General features: G+C 37.8%; 1 protein-coding gene and 1 pseudogene across 1 annotated transcript; one reads left to right on the forward strand and one right to left on the reverse strand.

The window, feature by feature from the left end:
• The first annotated feature begins 10,132 nt into the window (after positions 1-10,132).
• LOC116421732 lies at positions 10,133-13,115 on the forward strand. The gene is made up of 2 exons (XM_031954205.1): positions 10,133-11,079; positions 11,308-13,115. Exon 2 carries the CDS (start codon positions 11,348-11,350, stop codon positions 12,656-12,658), a length of 1,311 nt encoding a protein of 436 aa, XP_031810065.1. The 5' UTR covers positions 10,133-11,079; positions 11,308-11,347; the 3' UTR covers positions 12,659-13,115.
• Positions 13,116-14,740: 1,625 nt separating this feature from the next.
• Positions 14,741-23,082, reverse strand: LOC100931002 (annotated as a pseudogene).
• Between the last annotated feature and the right edge of the window lie 288 nt (positions 23,083-23,370).

The raw sequence follows: 23,370 nt of genomic DNA on the forward strand, positions 1-23,370 counted from the left end.
AAACACTTTGCCAAGGATTCCCAGATAGATTTCCTAATTTGAAAGCTTCAATTCTAGCCAAAGTAGCTCTGTACCAACTTGTTTTCAGAGAAGAATTTTCACTGGCTACTAGCTAGGCAACAGAATCACCAGGTGAAAAAATGAATACACAACCCTGTTGTCACCCTGATTGTGCAATTAGAGAACTCTGTCACAGCTCATTGTTTGCTCCCTGATTTCTTAAGAGAATCAGAAGTGGGTGGCAGTGTCTGTAAAATGCTCTCTAGTCTAGCCAGCAACCTGAAACTCCTGTACACACCTTTTGTCCCAAGGCTTAATTTCCTGAGCTTTATGTTTGTGAAAACAAAAGGTTCTCTTGGGTTGTATGGATCCTCAAAGCCTTAGTAACTAGGCCATACAAGGGAAAACAGGAGAGCATTGGACCAGCTTACTGCTCAGAAAATCACAAAAATATCATATAGTCTAAATGCCAACTAGAATAAGAATCTTTTACCTAATATCTTTGACAGGCAATTACCGGGCCTCTTCTTGTAGTCATGGGAAGCTCCGTGATTCAGAAAGTATCTGCTCCATTATTGTTCAGCTCTAATTGCAGGGAAATTCTTCCTAATGTTAAATCAAAATCTTCATCTCTATCTGATCTCCATTGTTCTTTCCATCACACTATGCTGATTTCTTCTTTCTGTGCTGAGACTATGCCCCTGATGTCATGCTTTCTGTGAATGGATCTGTTATTCTCCCTGTTATCCTGTTGGAAAACTCAGAATCTTCTCAATTTATACTCCATCCTCATTACTTTCACACCAGTAACTATGTGCCATTCACGCTCCTATAGCCACATTTTAGACAAGCGTCCCTTCTTCCATGTTCCCACTGTAACTGACCTAGTTCAGGGCCTCATCAGTTCCCCAAACAACAACTACAATAGCTTCCAACTTGTCTTTTCAAAGCTAGATGGTGGAGTAGATAGAGTGCCAGGCCTTGAGTCAGGAAGATTCATCTTCTTAAATTCAAATCTGGCCTTAGACACTACTGGCTAGGTGACCCTGGGCAAGTCACTCAACTCTGCCTCAGTTTCCTCATCTATAAAATAAGCTGGAGAAGAAAAAGGCAAACCATTCCAGTCTCTTTGCAAAAAAAATCCCAAATGGAATTATGAAGAATGTCTGAAAAACTATTGAAGCACCATCACAACAAAAACAACAACAAAGGCATCAATAATTTTAGTGAGGGTGCCAGAGATGGGAGGTGGGGTTTGACTATGAAGGTGAGGGATAAAAAAGGTTGGTCTAAAAATGGTGTTGACATCTACAAATATTAAAAGAGCTAATGGAAGATCTTTAGAGTTAGAGCTCAAATAGAAACAGAGACCACTAAATCACATATAAGTATCAATGGATAGCTTGACTTAGAGAGCCACATATTAACATTATCTATATTTTATTGTATAATTATTTATTCTGTTAAATATTTGCATTATAACCTGGTTTAGGCCATACTTGGACATGTGGCTGGTGGACAGTGTGTTGGATACCTCTGCTCTGCCTCAGGCAGGTGCACGGGAAGGATTTGTGGCACAGGAACAAGCAGTCCTTTACATACCCTTGAACTTTGTCCAGGTTCAGCTTGGAAGCCTGATAACTCCATAGTTAAGACGAGGTCTTCATTCTCATATGAATTGTCTCATGTCCCTCCCCCAGTCACTCCAGGGACAATTCTATTTTTTGTTTCATGTCTGAGGGTTCTCCCCCGAAGGGACAGGTGGTGGCTATTGAAGAGGAAGTCTGTGCTGATGAATTCACGGTCTGTGGACATATTGGGCATCCCAGGGAGAAACTGCTTCTAAGCCCCCTTTTTCTTCCTAATCAGCCAAGCAAGTCCTTCCCAAGTATTCATCTCCCAAGCTCCACTAGGTGGCAGAAGACACTAAACCTAGTATAACTGGGCGTTCAGTCCCTAATAGCTGGGATTCACAGGATTATAAACGGAGATAAAAGACCCTAGAGGTCAAGAATTCAAACCTCTCACTTTCACAAGGAAACGAGCCGACCCAGACGTACTAAATGGCTTGTAAAAGATGCAAGTAGCAGAGCCAGAACCAGATCTTCTGACTTTGAACCCCAGACTCTTCCTCCATGGTTCTAACCATCTCTGAGGGGCTAACGGGAGCTCAAGGAGGCTCAGGAGAGATGCTACTTTAACAGTGTTTCCATATGAATGACAAGTACTTTTTAAGTGGCTACTATGTGGAAAAGCATCTGGTAAACATAAGAAATACAAAGTAAAAAAGAAACGTGTTACATTCTTAGCTTCTTAGTAGCCAGGCAATGTGATTAGGGAGGAGACAGCTGTAGAAGGGTTGGCAATCTATGTCTATCTGCGTCCTTTACCGACCTTTGAAGTTTTCCCACATTCAATTTAGGAAGCCTGATCTCCCCCCCCTCCTTTTTTTCCCCTTATTTTTATTTCCCCTAGCTACATGTAAATAACTTTTTTGTTATTTACAATATACATTCATTTTTTTAAAAAAACATTTCCTTATGTTGGAAGAGAAAAATCAAAACAAAAGGAAAGAACCATAAGAGAAAAAAAAAGAAGGAAAAAAATGAAGATAGCATTATTAATTTACATCCACTTTCCATAGTTCTCTCTCTGGTTGCAAATCCTGTTTTCTCTCCAAAGTTTATTGGGATTGCCTTGGATCACTGAACTGCTGAGAACAACCAAGTCTGTCATAGTTGATCATTCCACAAACTTGCTATTGCTGTGTATAATGTTTTCCTAGTTCTGCTGTTTCACTCAGCATCAGTTCATATACATCTTTTTGGACCTTTCTAAAATCAGCCTGTTCATCATTTTTTATAAAATAATCCTTTCATAGACCAAAACTTATTCAACCATTTCCTAATTTATAGACACCTATTCATTTTCCAATTCCTTACCACCATAAAAAGAGCTGCTACATTTTTGCACGTGTGACTCCTTTTCCTTCTTTTATGATAAGCCTGATCTCTTGATAATGGAGTAGGGTTCTCATGTTCCTCATTATTGGCTCAGTTCCCCCACTTCAACTTCTTGTCTAGGGTTTCTCCTCAGCAAAGGAAGGAAGAGACAAATATAAATCAGGCATGGAACAGGTTATTTTATTACCACAGAGAAAGGAAATACCAAGCAATGATGAATCATAAAGTGGTTAGTTATGACCAGCAAGTTATCACCCTTAGTATAAATAGTAGAGGACTAACATTTTAATCTCTTTGTGACATTTGCAAATAATTTCTTTGTGGAGGCTAATTATCCACTGGCATTTTAAACTCCACTGTTACACAGTCTAATCAACCCCAGGTGGATTCTTTCTTTCCAGTGGTCTTTATATTTGCAAGCTACTCTTTCTCTTTAGTGTGCAACAACTGAACCAGTAGCTATTAACCTGCTGATCTGGTGCCTGGGAAGATGCCAGCTGCCTTCTGAGATTTCTCAAGCCTCTTACCAAAAAAAAAAAAAAAAAAAGCACAAACAGAAAGTAGTCCCTCCCAGATATAGCCTGCCTAGGAGGGCTATAAGATCATGACTTGTGATTGGGTCAACAATTTAATAAACAAGTATTTATTTAGCATCTATTATGTGCCAGGCACTACTCTAAGTACCAGGGATACTAAGAAAGAAGAAAAAAATCCCCACTTTCAAGAAGCTCACAGTCTAATAGGGAAAAACAACATGTAAGCATTTATGTACAAACTAAATATATATGAGATATAGGAGATAATGTCAGAATGAAGTCATTTAGATTAAAAAAAAAAAGAATGATAGGGCAGCTAGAAGGCACAGTATTTAGTGCAGAGGTTCTTAAACTGAACCCATATAGGGTCCCAATCTCATATAGGGTAGCATAATTGAATGTGGGGATCATGAAAAATTTGGCAACAGTAAAAGGTTTCTGAATGCAATGACCAGAAATTAATTCATAATAAAATGGATAATAAATCCAAGGTGTTCCTGGAAGTGCTTGCCTGAGTTGCAACATATGACTTCACTGCAAACTTGGTTCTGGACCCATAACATATACTTTGCACCCTGCATGCACAAACCACTGCCAGAAACGCCTCTACTCAGATTTGAGAAGGGTTGACTAAACACCTTTCCAGAGAAAAGGTGACAGGAGTAGAAATAGCTTAAAAAGCCCTGGTTTAGAGCACCAACCCTGGCGTAAGGAGGATCTGAGTTCAATTCTAGCCTCACACACTTCCTAGCCATGTGACCCTGGGCAAGTCATTTAATTCCAATTGCCCTATAACAGGGGGAAGGGAAAATGAGAAATATATAGAGGAGAATAAAGTGTAAGGTGACTGGAAAAGTAGGAAAAGTTATGAAGGACTTTAAAATACTAATAAAGGATTTTATATTTGATGCTGGAGTTCATAGGGAGGCAATGGAGTTTATTGAATAGGGTGTGATAGGAGGATTGATAGAATCTGAATGGCACTTTGAGAAGACTTGAATGGGGACTAGAGACAAGGAAATGTTTCCAGAAGGCAATTTCTGAGAGTTCACATTTGAGGAGAAAAAGGCCTGTAGCAGTTTGGTGATAGGATCAGAGGAAAAAAAGAAACATATGTGAGAGATGATAGAATAAAATAAAATTGACACAAATTGGCAATAGATTGAATATAGGGGAGAGTGAAAAGGATTGAGAAATTGAGTACAACCTGGGTTGTGAGACTGAGTGTCAGGGAGGGCTATGGTACCCTTAATAGTCAAAAGGAAACTAGAAAAAAGGAAGGATTTGGGGAGAAACTTCAATTCTGAAAATATCCACATCTGATGTTCCAAACTGCTCATCATCTTTGCACTTCAAAACCAGTAGAAAAGGGAATCCTGCCAAGTAGAGACCACCTTTAGAGTATTCATAGTCTTAGCTCAGCAGGCAAACATTAAAAGATTATTCATCATCATACAATACTTATGAACTCCTGAGTCATAATAACTGATCAGAAGCAGTTAAGAATACATCTGATTGTGCTCTGAAGTCTATATGGTGGAGTAGGAGGTGTGGGAATTGGCCAGGGAGGGGGAGAACTCTTTATTAGGAAGCAGAACCATCCAAAGTCTCCATGTTCTTTTTTGGAATGCCAGAGGAATATGCTCTAAGAGAGCACTACACAAATAGCTATGATGCACATTAGAATATACTAAGTATTTAAGTTAAATAGAAAGGCTATAAATAGTTGAGGAGGGAGTAATCTACTGTATCTGACTGTGAATCAGGGAAGGCTAGAGGGAAGAGGTATTTGAATTGGGTCTTTAAGGATTCAACAAATAGATCATAGTTTTAATGCTAGAAGAAATTTCAATTGTCTAGTCTATGCCCATGAAATTCTTAACAGTGGAGAAACTGAGGCCCAGGTTGGTTAAATGAGGTATTAAAGGTCACATAGGTAGGAAATGATGAAGGACAGAAGGTCAGAGTTAACCAGAGGTCTTGTGAATCCAAGTTCAGGTTTCTTGAAGTAGTAGGTTTTAGATAAGAATTGTGGTCTGAAACAGATTTAAAAGTTATTGCAATGAGCTTTGGAACATTGGAGAAAACAGGAGAAAGCAAAGTGACCTTCAGAAACTAGGGATAGTCCAATTTGTCTTTCTCCCAGAAAACATTTAGGAGAGAAGTGTGAAATATGACAGCAAAAATAGGTGACAGTCAGAGGATGGAGGACCTTGAATGTCCCTTGAAGGGGTTCCATAAGCATCAGGGATTCCTTATACATTTCTGAATTGGAAAGAAATGTAGACAGTCCTGTGCTTTGAGAAGATGTGAAGAATGGATTTGAAAAGAGAGACAGGATATCACTGCAATTGAACAGCAAAGCTCTTATGAAGAAAATAAAGGCAGATTGCCCCCCATTAAGGGAAAACCTAATATAAGAAAATTCATACTTCTAATAGAAGTGATTTCTCAAGTTAGGAAATAATAAATCTGTAAATAAGAAAACTTGTGTTACTCCAAGTTACTTGAGAAAATCACTTAATTTCCCTGGCCCTCAGTTTCCTCATCTGTAAAATGAAAATGTTAGACTAGATGGATGTGTTACTTAACAGGGCACTGGCATGACCCCAAGTGGTATGTGGTCAGTCAGGTATAGGATAGGAATTTAGGTCACATCCCACTCTCTTTGTGATAGGCAATTTTGTGATAGGTAATTTTTTTTTTTAACATTGACCTTTGCAAAACTTTCTGTTCCAAATCTTCCCCTACTTTCCCCCACTCCCTCCCCTAGATGGCAGGTAGTCCAATACATGTTAAATATTTTAAATTATATTCAACTATCATTGTTAAACATTCCACCACTCCTTCCCTCCAAACTTTTCACTGTTGGCTTCTCATGGTTACACCTGAATATCAGCCCTCAGGGCTTTGGTTAAAATCTAACCCAAACCCAGGCACCTGCAACAAGTTGGCCAGGCAAGATTTCTCCTGCTTCCTGCCTCCCCAAAGTTTCATACAACCGATTTCTCAGATTATATTGTAACTCTGGCAAGAACTGAGCTCTAGATGAGCAGGTATGGGTGGATTAGGATATGCATCATAGATCTTAATGCTCATTTTCCTCAAGCCCTTTTCCAAATGTCCTTATTAAGGGCACCCCAACCCTTTCACTCACCTAGGGGTTTATTTTACTTTGGAGATATAAACCATTCTACACTCTCCCCCATTTCATATATTCAATCAGTTGCCAAATCTTGCTCAGCCTGCTTCTACAATATCTCTAAATCTGCATTCGTCTCTACTCAAACAGCCCCTGTCCTAGTGCAGCCTCCCATTGCCTCCCACTTGGATTATTATTATTTAAGAAACCCATAGGGAGTGGTCCAAGTGGCCTCCCAATGAACTCAGTCTCATAGGTGCCTCTCTTTTAACTGAATAAAAAAAAAATTAACATTATCCCAAGCCTACCTGAGCCATAACTAGAAATAAAGTTTTCACTTGCAAAGCTGGAAAACTTCCCTTAGTTCAAGCCACCAGTCACCATCCAAGACCTTGAACCCCATTCACATGGTTAGCAGAGGGGTTTGTTGGAAGGCCTTTGTCACTTCACCCAAATCAATCAAGCTGACTCCTTGATCAACCATCGGGCTCCTCCATAATTTCTCTTTTCTTCTTCATCTCCTCCATACTTTCAATGGATGTGTTCATCACATCCATTTTTTTTCCCTTCCTCCAATTTTTCCCACTGAACTGTACTCAAGAAAGAGCTGTAACTATTAATAGAGCCTGCCAATTTGATGCCTACTTCATGCTGAAGTGGATGGTTTTTCTCAATCAAGTCTAACTATGTTAGACTTGTTATACTAACATCTCCCTCCCTTGCTTGACTCAAGGAACAAATATTATGTTCTATTCTTTTCATTTCTAGTTTTGTGTTAGTTTTTGTAATTTATGTAATTATTAGTTCAGTAGTATATGATTATATTATAAATAAGCAAATATACATATAAAAGAATACATGCTCAATTTTTAATTGATATAACACATAATCAAAATATTCAACTATTTAATTTGTAGGACCCCTTCCAGTTCTAAATCTTATGATCTCATTTATCAAAGAACCGTCTCCTTGGACATGTTTTATTAGAAAGTCAAGTGATATTATGTACTTTGTTGAAATTTATAAAACTGGAGTAACCTTGATTTTGCCCAAGCCTAGGGCAGTTAGCCTTTTTCTGTGTGCTTCAGGTATAGGAGATGTGTTTTATGTTTGACTAAGAGAATAATGCTTGTCTAAATAAGATGCTTGTTTCAATTTCTTGCAGAGACTTTGAAAATAAATGTGAAGGAAGAAACTACAGGTAGGGGGTGAAGAGACACTTTTAAATAGCAGACTGAAGTCCTTGGAACTATAAGCATTCATGGGATTTAGCATCTTCATATTCCTTTACCTCATTCTAAAGATCACTAATAGTTATTCTCTCCTGGGGAAGATTATTTTGCTTCTGCTTTTATCTAAGTTCTTATCTTTCTCCTAGTTAAAGAGGTGTTTTTGTTTCTCTCCTTATGGATTCTTTGATATCTTCTATACTGTAGGACTTCTGATTTCTGTTGACTATTTTGTTCATATAAATTACTGCTTACAGTAAATGCTTATTAAACAATTACTATTTGCCACTCATAGAACTAATTGCTAGGGATACAAAGAAAGGTAAAAGACAGTCCCTTCTCTCAAGGAATGTTAGTCTAATGGGAAAGACAACATGCAAGCAACCAAGCATAAACAATCTAAATACAAGATAAATTGGAAATAATCAACAGAGGGAAGACACTAGCATTAATGGGGATTGGAAGAGATTTCCTGAAAAAAGGTGGAATTATAATTGGGACCTGAAAAAAATCAACAGGAAGAGATGTGAAAGGGAGAGTATTTCAGGCATGGAGTAAAGCCAGTGGTAATGCCCTACATCAGAAGATAAATAGGGTTTTTTCCTCCCTTTCACCATTTGTAATGGTCACTTATTAGGAAGGAACTGACTGCAAGTTAAGAGCTGCTCTTGCCCTTAAGAATGATCAAGGGAGCATCATTTCTTCTAAATCCCTAAAAATCATATCCCCAAAGAAACTTGTTTACGTGATAGATAAGGCATAAAAGTACAATATACCTCTTGAGCTTGGAAAAGCCTGGAGACAATTATGTTGCTGGTAGTCTAGGCAGAGCCTTTCTCTGAGTCTATAACAGGTGTTCTAAATCTCAGATCATATCTATTCATGCCAGCCATAAACTATGTCTATATATTGTTAGGTAATTTTAGTTTTGCCTTATTCTTTGAATTCCCACTTGGGGTTTTCTTGACAAAGATACAGGAATGGTTTGCCATTTCCTTCTCCAGCTCATTTTGCAGATAAGGAACTAAAAGAAACAGGGTTAAGTGACTTGCTTAAGGTGACAATAGCTGGTAAGCCAGATTTGAATTCAGGTATTTCTGATTCTTAGTACTCTATCCACTGAACCACTTGGCAATTTGTATTTAGACAGCCCCACATTATATAATGATAATATTAAATACTGAATTTTTCTAAAAACAAAATAAAACTACCTATAATCCAGGCTTTAGTAGATTCCCTTCTCTATATCTCTTTCAAAAAAGATTCCGGTATAACTTTTTATTTGTTGAGTGAAACTCAGTCCATCCTGGACTTAGTTCTCTGATCCCTAAATTACAAAATTCAAATCTAAATTCCAGAATAAAGACATTATCTTTATTTTTTTTGTTTTTATTATCATTATAGCTTTTTATTTACAAGATATATGCATGGGTAATTTTTCAGCGTTGACAATTGCCAAACCTTTTGTTCCAATTTTTCCCCTCCTTATTCCACCCCCTCCCTCAGATGGCAGGTTGACCAATACATGTTAAATATGTTAAAGTATAAGCTAAATACAGTATATGTATACATGTCCATACAGTTATTTTGCTGTACAAAAAGAATCGGACTTTGAAATAGTGTCCAATTAACCTGTGAAGGAAATAAAAAATGCAGGTGGACAAAAATGGAGGGACTGGGAATTCTATGAAGTGGTTCATATTCATTTCCCAGAGTTCTTTTGCTGGGTGTAGCTGGTTTAAGTCATTACTTCTCTATTGGAACTGATTTGGTTCATCTCATTGTTGAAGAGGGCCACGTCCATCAGAATTGATCATCATAAGACATTATCTTTAAATTGCACATGTTTAACCTATATTGGATTGCTTGCTGTCTAGGAGAGGGGAGAATGAAGTAGAGAGGGAAAAATATTTGGAATGCAAGGTTTTTCAAAGATGAATATTGAAAACTATCTTTGCATGTATTTGAAAAAAATAAAAAGATAGTACCATTAAAAAAAAAAAGACATTATCTTCACCTAGAACCTAGAATCTCAGTTCCAGAACACAATAATCATTTCCTTTTGATCTCTAATGAGGCCTTCATCCATGGGGACCTGAAAGCAGCTGAATCCTAGAGAGAACTTCCTTGAAGGGCATTGAGAGCAGTGTGTTCCTAGAGAGCCTCTTTCCTATAGTTGCCTGGCAACAAACAGAATTGGATCCAAAGAGAAGGCTGGAGATATTCTGACTTCCGAGACAGAAAGGTGAGGGGCACCCATTCTCAGGTGCTTGTGTAGCTGGCCCCCAGAGCAGGACAGGGGGAGGATATTGAACAACTCAAGCATCAGTTCAAGGGCTTAATTCAAGCAAATTAATGGCAAGAGATGGAGGGGCTGGTGAAAGAAACAAGAAACCCCGAGAGAGACATGAATGCTATCAGAGATTCTTGTTGTATGTAGAGATTAGAACACAAGCAGAAATATAGAACAGTGACAGATTTCTGAAGCAGAGGAGTAGACACAGAACAGATGCAGTTACCCAGAATACTGATTAAGATGTGAAGGGGAATATAAGAAAAGATACAGAATATAGGTAGAAACATTGAGCACACTCAGGTACATTGTCAAGGACTCAGACCCATCCTTGGTTCTGGAGTCCAAAACCTCAGGCCATTTTCTTTTTAGGACAATCAGAGATATGGGAAACAGATGAAGATGAAGAATACCAGCATAGATGTAGGATTAAGGAGGGACATGAGTCACAGGCCATAGATATAGATATGAGCTTTAGGGAGAAACATAGAATAGAGGAAATAACATGGATTGCTAGTAAAGATTCATTGGATAAAGAAATACCAGGAGGAAGACAGAGACATGGTCTATGGAACACAAGGCAGAAATAACACCAGTTAACACACAGGAATGTTATGTGACATAAGATGAAGAATGAGACACAAATATAGAGAAATATAGATGTCAAGGTTGTGGTAGGGAGTATTTCTGCTTCATGTGAATTAAATTAAATTGGATTAGATGATCTTTGTGATCCCTTCCAGTTCTAGGATTCTACACTTCTATGATTATCTTTTAAAAAACAAAGCATTATATGGGGAGACACGAGGACAGAAACAATGGGCACACAAGCAGCAAGAGCAGCCACATGAGAAGATGATCAAGATAACTGCTAAATTCCTATCTAGCAAACATGAAGACAGCCTCTTTTTTTAAAGTAAGGGAGAGTTATTATTTGTTGCTTCCATTTTAATCATTGATTAGTGATATACACAAAGGAACTAGATGTTCTTGTATTTTCAGGAACATTTTTAGGGGAAGGAAAGGTGTCATGGAGTGGGGAGTGGGGGAAAAGAAAGGAAGATAAAGACAACTAAATCAAAGATTGTTACTGATTGTTATTGTTTGGCAAAAATATAATTCCATTTATGTTCGTAACCCTCAGGTACCAAAGGCAATGAGATATACTAGTCTTTGAAATCAGAATGCCAACCATTTATTTTCTACGGACTTTTTTTGTAGTTATGGTTTTTGCTTCGATTTTGTGGTTACTATCATTCTATTGGTTGAAGTTCATGGAAAATGAACCCAGAAGAAGAAAGGTATCCTTGGCTCTGTGCAGAGGACAGATTGCCAGAGGTTCGATTACCCCATTAGAAAATACCAGAACTTTTATCATTGCACCTTATTTTGATAGAAGATTTAGAAATCTAACCCGAGTGATCAGCATCATTCATCACAAAGACGTAAAAGAGCTTTACTGCTGGTTTTGCTGCCAATCTTCTGGCAACATTTCTGTTATCAGAGCAGGGATAGATGTTCTTGGTGATAGGTTTGGATTTCCTTACAGTGCTGCTAATCTGCTCTGTGAAATTCCTCAAAACTGTAATGCCCAGTATATGTCAATTCACTGGGCCAAGCAAGGAAACTTCAACCAAATGCCATGGTTTGAAATAAGAAACCAAGAAACCTGGAACCCGTCTTCTGAATTCACTGTGTGTATCTCCCCCCTATTTGGAAATTATAATAATGTTTTGCAATTTATACAAAGCATTGAAATGTATAAAATTCTTGGGGTTCAGGAAATCATGATCTACAAAACCAACTGTAGCCAACTGTTGGAAAAAGTCCTGGCATATTATATCAACGAAGGGACAGTACAAACAATTTCGTGGCCTATAACATCCTTCCTCAATGTTTCACCTGCCTCACATTTTTCTAAAATGAAGGGAGACATTGGTTACTATGGACAGCTGACAGCCCTCAATGACTGCCTCTACCGAAATATGTTAAAGAGTAAATTTGTGTTACTGAATGACATTGATGAAATCTTACTGCCCAAAGACTTTCTCAACTGGACCACCATGTTGAGAAAAATAAAAGCAAGTAGCCCACATGCTGGTATTTTCCTGTTTGAGAATTTTGTCTTTCCAACGTCAATATTTACTTCTAATTCCAAATACAACATTTCATCATGGAGGGTCTACCCTGGAGTGAACATCTTGCAACATGTGTACAGAGAAGTCTACCAACCTTGGAAGTATAAGCCAAAGAAAATGATGGTTTCTCCCTTCAATGTTATTCAAATTTCTGTCCACAGGGTATTGAGAGGCTTTGGTCCTCAATTTCATGTTTCCCCAGACTTAGCTTTCTTTTACCATTGTAGATATGTTCATCCTAGGGATATTTCTCAGAAGCTTCTGGTTAGGGATCACACAATCTGGCAGTTTGGTCCATCCTTAGTAAAAAAGGTTAACCAAGTTGTACAAAAGTTATTCCCACAAAATGGGATATGAATGTTAATCTTATCATTCCAAGTTAAATGAAGTCCAAGTTCTGGAACAGGTCTCAGCAAAGCCAAAGGAAATTCTAGCTGCTCAAACTACCCATTGGATCAATAACAACCAGACAAAAGAAATGGTGAAAGCTATCCAGACTAGACAGTCAAGTCTGAGAAACTTCAGAAAAGAGATGTCCTAAGAAACTCAGGAAGGTCCTAAGAGCAAGAGAATGGTCTTAGAATAGCAATTCAGAAGAATAAATTCTTATCTACACACATTGAGATGGAAAAATTTTTTAAACTTTTCACTAGTTGGTAAAAATGTGACCATTGAGAAATATAAAATCCTGGGAATCGATATTTTTAAAATTAGTTCCTCATTTAATTTACAAAGAATCTTTTGAATCATTGTTTCAAATTTTCTTTTTCACTATCAAAATAAAAAAGATTTAAAGTCTTTCAAATAAACATATACTTTTGCACATAAGTCTGTAATTGGGAATTGATTTGACTGCCAGGGGTCTTCAAACTACAACTCATGGGCCAGATGCAGCAGCTGAGGACGTTTATCCCCCTCATCCAGGGCTATGAAGTTTTAAAGGCCCACAAAACAAAGTTTTTGTTTTTACTATAATCGGGCCCTCCAACAGTCTGAGGGACAGTGAACTGGCCCCCTATTTTAAAAGTTTGAGGACCCCTGCTGATTAAACCATGATAAATGGATTTTATTTTACTTTTTTAAATATAGACAATAGCAGTAAAGGGAAAAAATTTATCTTATCAAATTTACACAAATGAAAAGATAATGGGATTTTGTCATTATTAAAACTTTTGAGCAAAGAGGAGTAGGTAAGTCCTTGAAAATAGCCTATTTTCCTAAATTGGTTAGATATCCACTGTAAGCTGTTAATCTGCTTGCCAAAATCTTTTATCCAAATGATACTTTAAACAGTCTTAATTTTTACAAAACGGAGTAGTGAGAATTAGTATGTTTTAAACATATAGAAAAGTGTATATGACTATTAACAGATTCATTTACTTAATTTTTTCCGATTTCAAGTATTCAAAAGTATTTAATTATCCCACAGAAGTAGGAAAAACTAACAGCCTCTTTAGGTTGCTGCTGTAAATGGAGATGTTCTCAAACTTTAACCGATAATTCTGTATGAAGTCCTTTTTATTGATAAATCTTGGAGGGGAGTTTATGGTGGTAGAGAATAGATGAATCCAAATGAAATAACTGTTCCACTCCAATTTCACTCCATAATGCTAGCGTAAATACATGAATTCTTCCTCCCAGTTCCCAAGCAATTTGCCTATCTATGTTAGCCTAAGTGTTCAATCTTGTCAGTCTGCTGGGAGCAGGTGAAGACTTGATGAGAGCTCTTTGGCCATGAGTACTGAGCATTACAGTGTATGCAGGTTCCTCTCCTGTTTTAAAAATTCTACTGAGAAAGAGAAATATATAATGCATGGCATTTAATCAAAAAGTCCTGTGGGAGAGGTGGGACAAAGAGAAAAGGTTTCATAGCAGGTTTTAACATGTATGACAATACAATATGCTTACTGCAGAATAAAGTTATGATTCAAAGTCCTCATTTAATTTTAAAGTTGTTTGTCAAGATTCCAGCTCCAATAATCAAAGTAAGTAAATGAGATTTATGTGCTATTCTGTCTTAAAGCAAGAAAGAACCCCAGAGATGATTGTCATTAAAAATGTCTCATCCTTTTCCCTTTTGCCTTTTTATTTTAAAATCAAGATTCCCTACCCTTCTCCAGTCAGAAATTCCACTAATCTTGGAGATTTAAAACCCAGAGAACACAAAGACTCCCTGGATTGGGCTTCTTTTTTCAAAGCAATTAAAAGAATACACTTCATCTCATGATGTAAGCCTTTTCACTTCCAAGACATAGGTGCATTCTGATAATTACACATAAGTTCCTCACTTTTCTGAGACTACTCAATCCAACAATAATCATCCAACAAGCAGGGACAAACAGAAAAAAACACCTCAGTTATTTTTTTTTAACAGGTATAGTTCAGTTTATTCCTTGTTCATTAAAAAAAAAAAAAAAAAAAAACAGCCACAACAGCTGCCTAGGTCCTCTGGACAGAAACACGAGTGTGAGTCTTCACAAGATGTTCACTAAATTCCTGATAGGGAGACCTAGTCTGGGGTTAGATAGCTATATGTTTTGTAGATGGCATCAAAGGCAGCTTTAGCAAAGTTGCCCAGAGTGGAATACAGCCTCTTGCAGACGGTCAGCAGTCATCAATTCCAATCATCACGAGAAGTTTCTTAGGTGTAGGAGCTGAGACAATGTCAGTACCCCTAGGGATAGGGATGAGGCACACAGGAACTAGTCCACAATGCCCAGTGACCTTGCAGGGCACTGTGTGACACTTGCCAATCTTGTTCTTCCAGTAGCCTTGTCTCACAGGAACAATGGACAATTTGGCCAGAATGATAGCACCACACAAATAGCTATGGCCATTTCCTTGGAGACCCAGGCCAACATGGCCATTGTAGTTGCTAATGGCCACAAAAGCCTTGAACCTGGTCTGTTGTCCAACTCTAGTTTGTTTCTGCATGATCTTCAGAACCTTCATTGAAAGAAGATCCCAGGAAAGAGATCCTAGATCTCAGACTCCTTGATAGGAAGGGAGAAAAGATCTCTTCCAAAGGCTTGATCTTCATGTGCTTGCTTAGGCAGCCCAGCTTAGTGACAGGAACCCATTCCTTATCTTCAGTCTTTCCTACCTGGGCCCTGTGACCATGGCCTAAACCTGGATCATGGCCCCTGCCATGACCATGGTCCCACTGCTGAAGCTATCCAGACCTCCTGGGCTACCAGGGCCTCCTGTTCCTTCTGCAGTACCAGCACCAGCAGCTGTTCACTAGATGTAGCCTTTGTTAATTTTTACAACTTTAATTCCTATATTCTCTAAGAAAGGGGGAATAGGAGGGTGAAGAATTTGGAAAAACTTGCCTAATGTAAAAGATAAGGAAAAAATAAACTGAAATTATGATTTCTAGAAAGTGAATTTAAATGGTACTAGGTAGAGAGCTAGCCTTTGATTTCCAGTCCCATTTCCTCTTGGTTGTGCTGACTGTGTCTTTTAACATATCAGTGTTCTAAGCAAATCTTTAAGGACAAAAATATCAGAGAAAATGCTGACCTGCATTGGTAAAGGGAATCTTCTATCTTAGTTTTTTATACCAGGGATTCTTTTTCCATTTAAGAGCTTCTTTTCTCTGAGCAATTTTTACATGATCCCAGATATATAGGTATATAAATTAAAAAAATAAAACATTTAATGATAATAAATCATAATTTCATGATTGCCACATTCAATTATGAGACTCCTTATGGGGTTGTGATCCACAGTTTAAGAAACTGGTCTCTAGACTAGTGAAATCGCAGGTCCAGTTCATAACTCCCTTAATTCAGATGATTGTAAATCCTAGCCAAGGTTTTTTATCTGAAATGTTTGAAAAACATGGCAATGATATAAACAATGATAGTCAGCCACTAGTGAAACATAAAAGTCAATGGTAAAGCTCTCCTACAGACCAATAGAATTTAAAGTTGTAATAAAGCTTAGGGTTAATATTACTCTTATTATCACTGCTATAATCTGAAGAATAAATTCCCTTCTGGTAGGCTGCTATGGTAATCCCATTCAAAGTAGATCTTTTGAAAAAGCAAGTTTGTGCTGCTCTTTGATGTCAATGAAATTCTGTTACTTGTGGATTACCCTTATTGGAAAGCAATGGTGGACAAAATCATGTACAAACAGATAGTGGAATTTTTGAATTTGAAAACTATCTCTTTCCTGACTGTTTTTTCTTTTAATCTATAATATAACATTTTATCATGGAATATAATTGCTGGGGTTGATATAATGTAATACATGTCTAGAGAATCATGAGATCACACTGTATAATATGAAAATGCAAGAAAATGATAAGTCTGTCCCCAAATTATTATTCACATGGCCATCCATCAGCTCATAAAGTATTATGGCCCCATCCAAGAGATGCCACCAAACATTGGGTACATTTATTATTGCCAAGACTCAAGTGTTGTGAATATTCCCCCAAAATTTCTCATTAAAGATCACAGTCTGTGGGAGTGATACCCTGTTAAATAGAAATTTTAATTTGTTTTTTTAAAAAAAACTATTAACAAAAATATGACAACACCTATATTAGACTAGAGGGAAAATCTCTATATTCAGGCTGGTTGGTGAAGATATTTAAGATCTCTGATTTATTTATCTGAGTCCTTTGTCTTGTTTCTTTCTGAGAATGAGGAACATATTGTTCACAGCACCAGATGGAGAGTTCTTGTGACAGAGGCAGGACAAAAGGAGAGCTTCCTAATAGGTTTTCAATACATGTTTCAAAACACTTTTTTTAAAGACTTGGAAGTTCTCAGGTAGATTTTAACTTTTTTATTCTCTACTCAAATTCCTCAGAGTTAATGATATTGAACCACTTGTGCCAAGAAAAGAATGAATCTTGCATCTAATAAGAATGTGAGCTGGTTTTAGAAGGAGAGAAGGAAGAGACTTCTCACATCTCTACAATTTGTCACAAAAGTTTTGATGAGGCTTTAATCTATCAAAACTTAAAACTGTATTATATTCTCTATAGTATTTGCCTTTTTAAGACATTATTTTATTTTATCATTCACAAAAATCTTGTGGAATAAGTATGATCAGTAATGTTGTCTCCATTTTACAGATGAGGAAACTGAGGCAGAGAGAAATTTAAGTGAATTGCTCAGTAAATATCTGAGACAAGTTTTTATAACTCCAAGTTCAGCCCTCTATTCATTATACCTCAAAATGCATGGTCTTTTATTTGAAAGTATCTTAACTAGATGGAACCAAGGTACAAATATCTCTTAATGAAAGAAGTGTGAACATGACTTTTTCTAGGGGACATAACTCAGAGAGCACATTCTTCATCGATCCCATCCTTTCCTTAGACACAAATGTGCCAATGTAGACAACATAGACAGAAGAAGATACAATAACTATGTGATTCAGAAGGTATGGAGACAATTTCACCTAACCTTTGCAGATGGGGTGAATAATAGTAACTTCTTTTTTAAAAATTTTATCTTTTTATTATCTTTTTTATTAAAGCTTTTAAATTTTCAAAACATGCAAGGATAATTTTTCAACTTTAATTCTTGCAAAACCTTGTGTTCCTGTTTTTCCCTCCTTACTCCCATCCCTCCCCTAGATGGCAAGTAATCCAATATATGCTGAATATGGTAAAATATATATGTTAAATCCAATATATGTGTACATATTTATACAATTATTTTGCTGCACAAGAAAAATCAAATCCAAAAGGAAAAAAATGAGAACTAAAACAAAATGCAAGGAAACAACAACAAGAGTAGAAAATGCTGTGCTGTGATCCACATTCAGTTTCCATAGTCCTCTCTCTCTGGCTCTTTTCATCAAAAGATCACTGGAACTGGCCTCGATCATCTCATTGTTAAAAAGAGCCACAGCCAGCATAATCTTCTTGTTGCTGAGTACAATGATCTCCTGATTCTGCTTACTTCACTCAGCATAAGTTTATGTAGGTCTCTCCAAGCCTTTCTGAAATCATCCCGCTGATAGTTTCTTACAGAACAATAATATTTTATAACATTCATATACTATAACTTATTCAATCATTCTCCAGCTGATGGGCATCCACTCAGTTTCCAGTTCCTTCCCCCTACAAAAAGAACTGCCACAAATATTTTTGCACATGTGGGTTCTTTTCCCTTCTTTAAGATCTCTTTGGGATATAAGCCAAGTAGAAACACTCCTGGGTCAAAGGGTATGCATAGTTTGATAGCCCTTTGGGCATAATTCCAAATTGCTCTCCAGAATGGTTGGATCAGTTCACAATTCTATCAACAATGTATTAGTGTTCCAATTTACTCACATCCCCTCCAACATTCATCCTTGTCTTTTCCTGTCATCTTAGCCAGTCTGAGAGGTGTGTAATGATACTTCAGAGTTGTCTTAATTTAACAATAACTTCTGAAGATAGAATAAAATGCCTAATCATCAGGGGACTTTGGAGTCATAAATTCACTATATCTGATACTTAATCTCCATGAGATTAAAGAAATTAATTATTAAGGAAAATTAAGGAAAGATTAAGGAAAACCTCAGGAAAGCCACTTAATTTCCCAAGGAACCCAATTTCCTCATTTGTAAAACTAATGGATTAAACTCAATGGCTTTTTGAAATATAGAAACAATGGTTTCTATCCAGTCCAGGGTCTACAGAGACAGTTAGGTGGAATAGTAGATAAGAGTGCCGGTCCTGGAAATACTAACTGTGCAAGTCACTTAACTCTGTTTGCCTCAGTTTCCTCATTTGTAAAATGAGCTGGAGAAGGAAATAGCAAACCACTCTAGTATCTTGGCCAAGAAAACCTCAATAGGTCATCAAGAGTTAAACAAAACTGGAAAACAACTGAATAACAACAAATCTATTGTTGTATGATCCTAATTTGAATTCAGCAAATTTCCTACCCTCCATAATCTTTAGCATTTCTCATGAATTACAGAGACAGATATCCTCTGCTCTGAGGATCCCCTGGCATGCTCTTCTCTAAAGGACCTAAACTGAGCTCTGAACCCTCTGACTCAAACAATTGGGAAGACATCAAACCTAAATGTCTTTCATCATTGCTCTCTTCTTTAATTAATTAATGCATGGAGGAAGGGGACAGTAGTACCCAGCTCACCATATTACTCCCAATACAATTGTCAGAGTGGATTCCAAGGCACCACAGAGGTAGCATCACTAAGTCAACATTTGTTCCAGTGCAAGTCATGCTCTAGCACTATTTGGGACAGCTACAATCGTTTCTCTTTGATCCATTGTGCTTCCCACCTAGGGTTCTCACTGGAAAGTATCAGAATATAACATGTAGGTCACATATATTTCTCTACAGCTAAGGGAGGGAAACTCCTAACTCCCATACAGTATTCAAAATAACAATGAATGTTAGGTATATGACAGACTTTATTTTACCTTCAAGAAAATGCATTAAATGCATTTAAAAACTATTTCCCTTAAACAATATAATTCTTCTTCCCCTCTAAGAAGTCCTACATTCATTCCAGGGCTCTATTCAGTTCCCCAGCTTCCCTAGACTTCCCTAGAAGAGAAACTTGAAGTTGTTAGAGGTGTTTTATATATATATATATATATATATATATATATAGTGTTTACTATATGCCTCCCTCCTCTCCACCCACTCTGCATACATAGAGACTTTAGTCTCTTCTACTCTCATTCTACCGAAGCACAGAGGTCTTTGAAAAACTTGGGAATTGATTGTTAGACATGGGAAACCCTGGCATAGGATCCCCCTGCATGAGCTCATTATCAAAGAACCTTCATCTAAGAAGGTGCTGTGCTCCATAAGCAAAGCAGAATTGAAGTTCTTCAAAAAAAGTGCAAGATGCACACATTTAGAGAATCCATCCCCGATCTTCACAGGAACTATTTATGCCTAAGCTGTGATAGAGCATTCCGAATTCTTATTGATCTGATCAGCCACATCAGACACACTGTAACTTAACTTTAACATAGTGATGTCATTTTGGTCTTCTTCAAGAATAAAGGACAACAATCAACCAGGTTTCCAGCCTTATGCAAGTATCCTATGGGCTTGGATTCTCCTGAAAAAGAATGATGCAAAAATGGTAGTTGCCCTTCCTACAGAACCTTAGGAGAGGGCAAAGTTAAGAGTTTTTGTTTCTTTGTAGTATTTTGGTATTGTCCCTCTGGCCTTAGCCAAGAAGCTGGTATTTCCCAGGAATCTTCTTCTTATAAAAATGAGATGAGGCCATAGAAGGCATGCTTGTCAAAAGTTGAGAGGGGTAGCTAATACCTAATACTTGGATGCTAGGACCAGAATAAAAAAAAATTAATAATCTCCATAGATTAGGACAATGGGGGGAATTGAAGGTGAGATTAACAATAGCTAATAATGGCTAACATTTATATAGTGTTTACTAAATGCCAAGCATTGCACTGAGTGTTTTATCTTAAATGAGATAATAATTATAAGTTATCTCAAATAAGATAATAACCTCATACAATTTTGGATTAACATTCTAGAACAATAGTTAATTAATTTACTAAAATGACTAGAACTACAGGATTCCTTCCTTAATCATTCCCCTTAAGGAATCCTTCAATCCTTGAGTAGAAAATAGAATGCTACCTTGAAGTGTGTTGGTGCTAATCACTCCAGCAGAGGTAGGGAAGCAACACTTTTACCTAGTTAAGTTTGGGAGTTAAGTTTGATTATCATCTTTGAAATATTTTAACCTTTGTTCTTTACCTTTTGTATATTTATCTACCAATAAGAAAAAGTTCAAGGCTCTTCGAATATGTCTAACATCGAGCATTAGTCTTGAAGCCAGAAAGACTTGAGTTCAAACCTTACTTCTGCCACATTGTGCTTGTGTGGCCCAAGGCATGATATTTTCCCTCTCAGGGATCCAGGAAGCTTTCCAAGACAATAAATTTCAAAGAAGATGCTCAGTCTACATCGGTAGAAGGAGATTTTATTATCAATGAAATCACAAGTCCAGTTCTTATCCATCTCCCACAAGTATAAAATGAGAGAAGTTTGCTTAGACAATGCATCCCAAGGAAAATGGAAAAGACCTGGGGATTTTACTGTATTAAAAGGAAAAGGGGAGAGGAAACAAGTGTTTACCTAGTGAATCCTAAGTGCCAGGCATATAGTAAGCACTTTAAAAATATCTCACTTGACCTTCCAACCCTAGGAGTTAGATGCTATTACTATCTTCATTTTACAGTCGAGAAAACCAAGGCATACAGGGGTTAGGTGACTTGGCCAAGGTTATGCTGTTAAGTGTCTGAAACTGGATTTGAACTCAAGTATTTTCTGGCTCTAAATCCAATGCTCTATATTCTGTACCACTCAGAAAGTTCATTATGGAAAAACAGTCCTTTTTCTGTGTAAAACTATCAAAGGTTAAGAACTACACCATGGGACTCATTATCACTGTTCCCAAGTGCAAGAAAAACTGTGACAAGGCACTAGGAGAAACATGTCTCAATAATGCTGCTTTGGGGCATCTTTCTCATCATAATATCGTAATCCTCTTTCACTTCCCTTATACCTACAAATTAAAGCTTATGCTAGAAATCTCTAGGCATCAGCACCAGACAAATCACACAACCTGCCAGGGATACACAACTGATACTTCTTAATCCCTAACAACTAGCTCCCAGTGACTCACACCCCTTCACCTGTTCTGCCTGCTTTCCCTCCTGCACTAAGGTAATCACTCCAAGCACAATACTAACTCCCCAGCCATATTCCAACTTCTGCCCACTGTGTGTAACATGGGAAGATTTCACCCACCTATTCCTAGCATCAGGAGACTGTCCTGTAGCTTCTTTATAGTTTTACTTGATAGTTTTACACAGAAAAAGGACTTCTGGAAAATGGATCTTTCTCTTCAGATGTGAACTTCATAGCAATAAAGGTGTTAAAAAGGTACATGACAGCCTTTCAGTGGAATCTAGGGTAGAGTTAGCTTTGGAGGCTTTCATGTTGTACTGTTTATCCATAGTGAACTTTCTGAGTGGTACAGAATATAGAGAGGAAAGGGATGGAGAGAGGAGTGAACAACCAGAGGCAGGTAGGGGCCCTCTTCAGATTAAGTGCTCAGCTGCTGCCTTTTCAGTCTATCAGGGTGCTGATCTCTCCCTGGGTGACCCAGGGATAAATGTAACTCAGGAGGAGTTGTTAAGACTTTCTACTCTACCTCGGGATGTGCCCTTTGTCCTCCCACCCATTTCCCACCCCCATCTCCGCTATAGTGAGGTCCACAATCTTCTGGGTTTAATTTTTCCCCTTTCCCAGGCATCCTCTTGTTTCATGATTTTCTACACTGCCAATTTTCCTTCTCCAGATGCTGTGGCTCCTCCTCCCTCTTCTTTCTGTACCTTTCACCTGCAGTTGCTTTTCCTCAGCCTGGACCCACTCCTTCTCCATATTCTGTTGATTATTCTTGCAGTCACTGGTCGTTGCTTCTCTAAGATGTGGGGCATTGTCTGTCAACAAGCAGCACAACCTTTGCCTTAGTAACACCTCAGCCCAAATCTAAATGATGTCACTTGTTGTTCAAGGATGCAGCCTTTCCCAGGACCTCCTTTGGGCTGAAGAATTGGTGCACAATTTCTTGCCATTCTCAGACTTCACATGGGACACTCTCCCCCAATGATCCTGGACTCAAAGTACTGTTGTTACAAAGGATACAAAAGGAACCTCTCTCGTTCCTATCCATGGTACAGATATTATCTGTGTTCCAGGGTGTTGTGTGAGATGGGGGCAGGGGGTTGACTTACCTACACCCATGTCCTAAATGCTGCAGTACTCCACATCAAAAACAGAAACCCGGGTCCGGCCAGGACATGGCTTAGCTCTAGAGATAAGTATCCTTGGCTCATACGCCACTACCATCTTCCATCTAAAGCCTGACCCCTAAAGCACTCAGAGGCTAGACAATTTGGTTCCATACCAGTAACACTGGCCACACACATGCTACCGTCCCACGACTGGGGTGTCTTCCTCTGATTTCTGTTGTTATTGTTGTTTCTGCTTGATTTTCAAAGAGGAGCATGACATCAGGGAGGTGATGCTCTG

Source organism: Sarcophilus harrisii, chromosome 2 (assembly GCF_902635505.1).
Source record: "Sarcophilus harrisii chromosome 2, mSarHar1.11, whole genome shotgun sequence".
NCBI lineage: Eukaryota > Metazoa > Chordata > Mammalia > Dasyuromorphia > Dasyuridae > Sarcophilus > Sarcophilus harrisii.

What these genes read in the sequence shown, in the direction of transcription:
- LOC116421732 (XM_031954205.1), top strand. Translation starts at nt 11,348, where the DNA reads ATGCCAACCATTTATTTTCTACGGACTTTTTTTGTAGTTATGGTTTTT.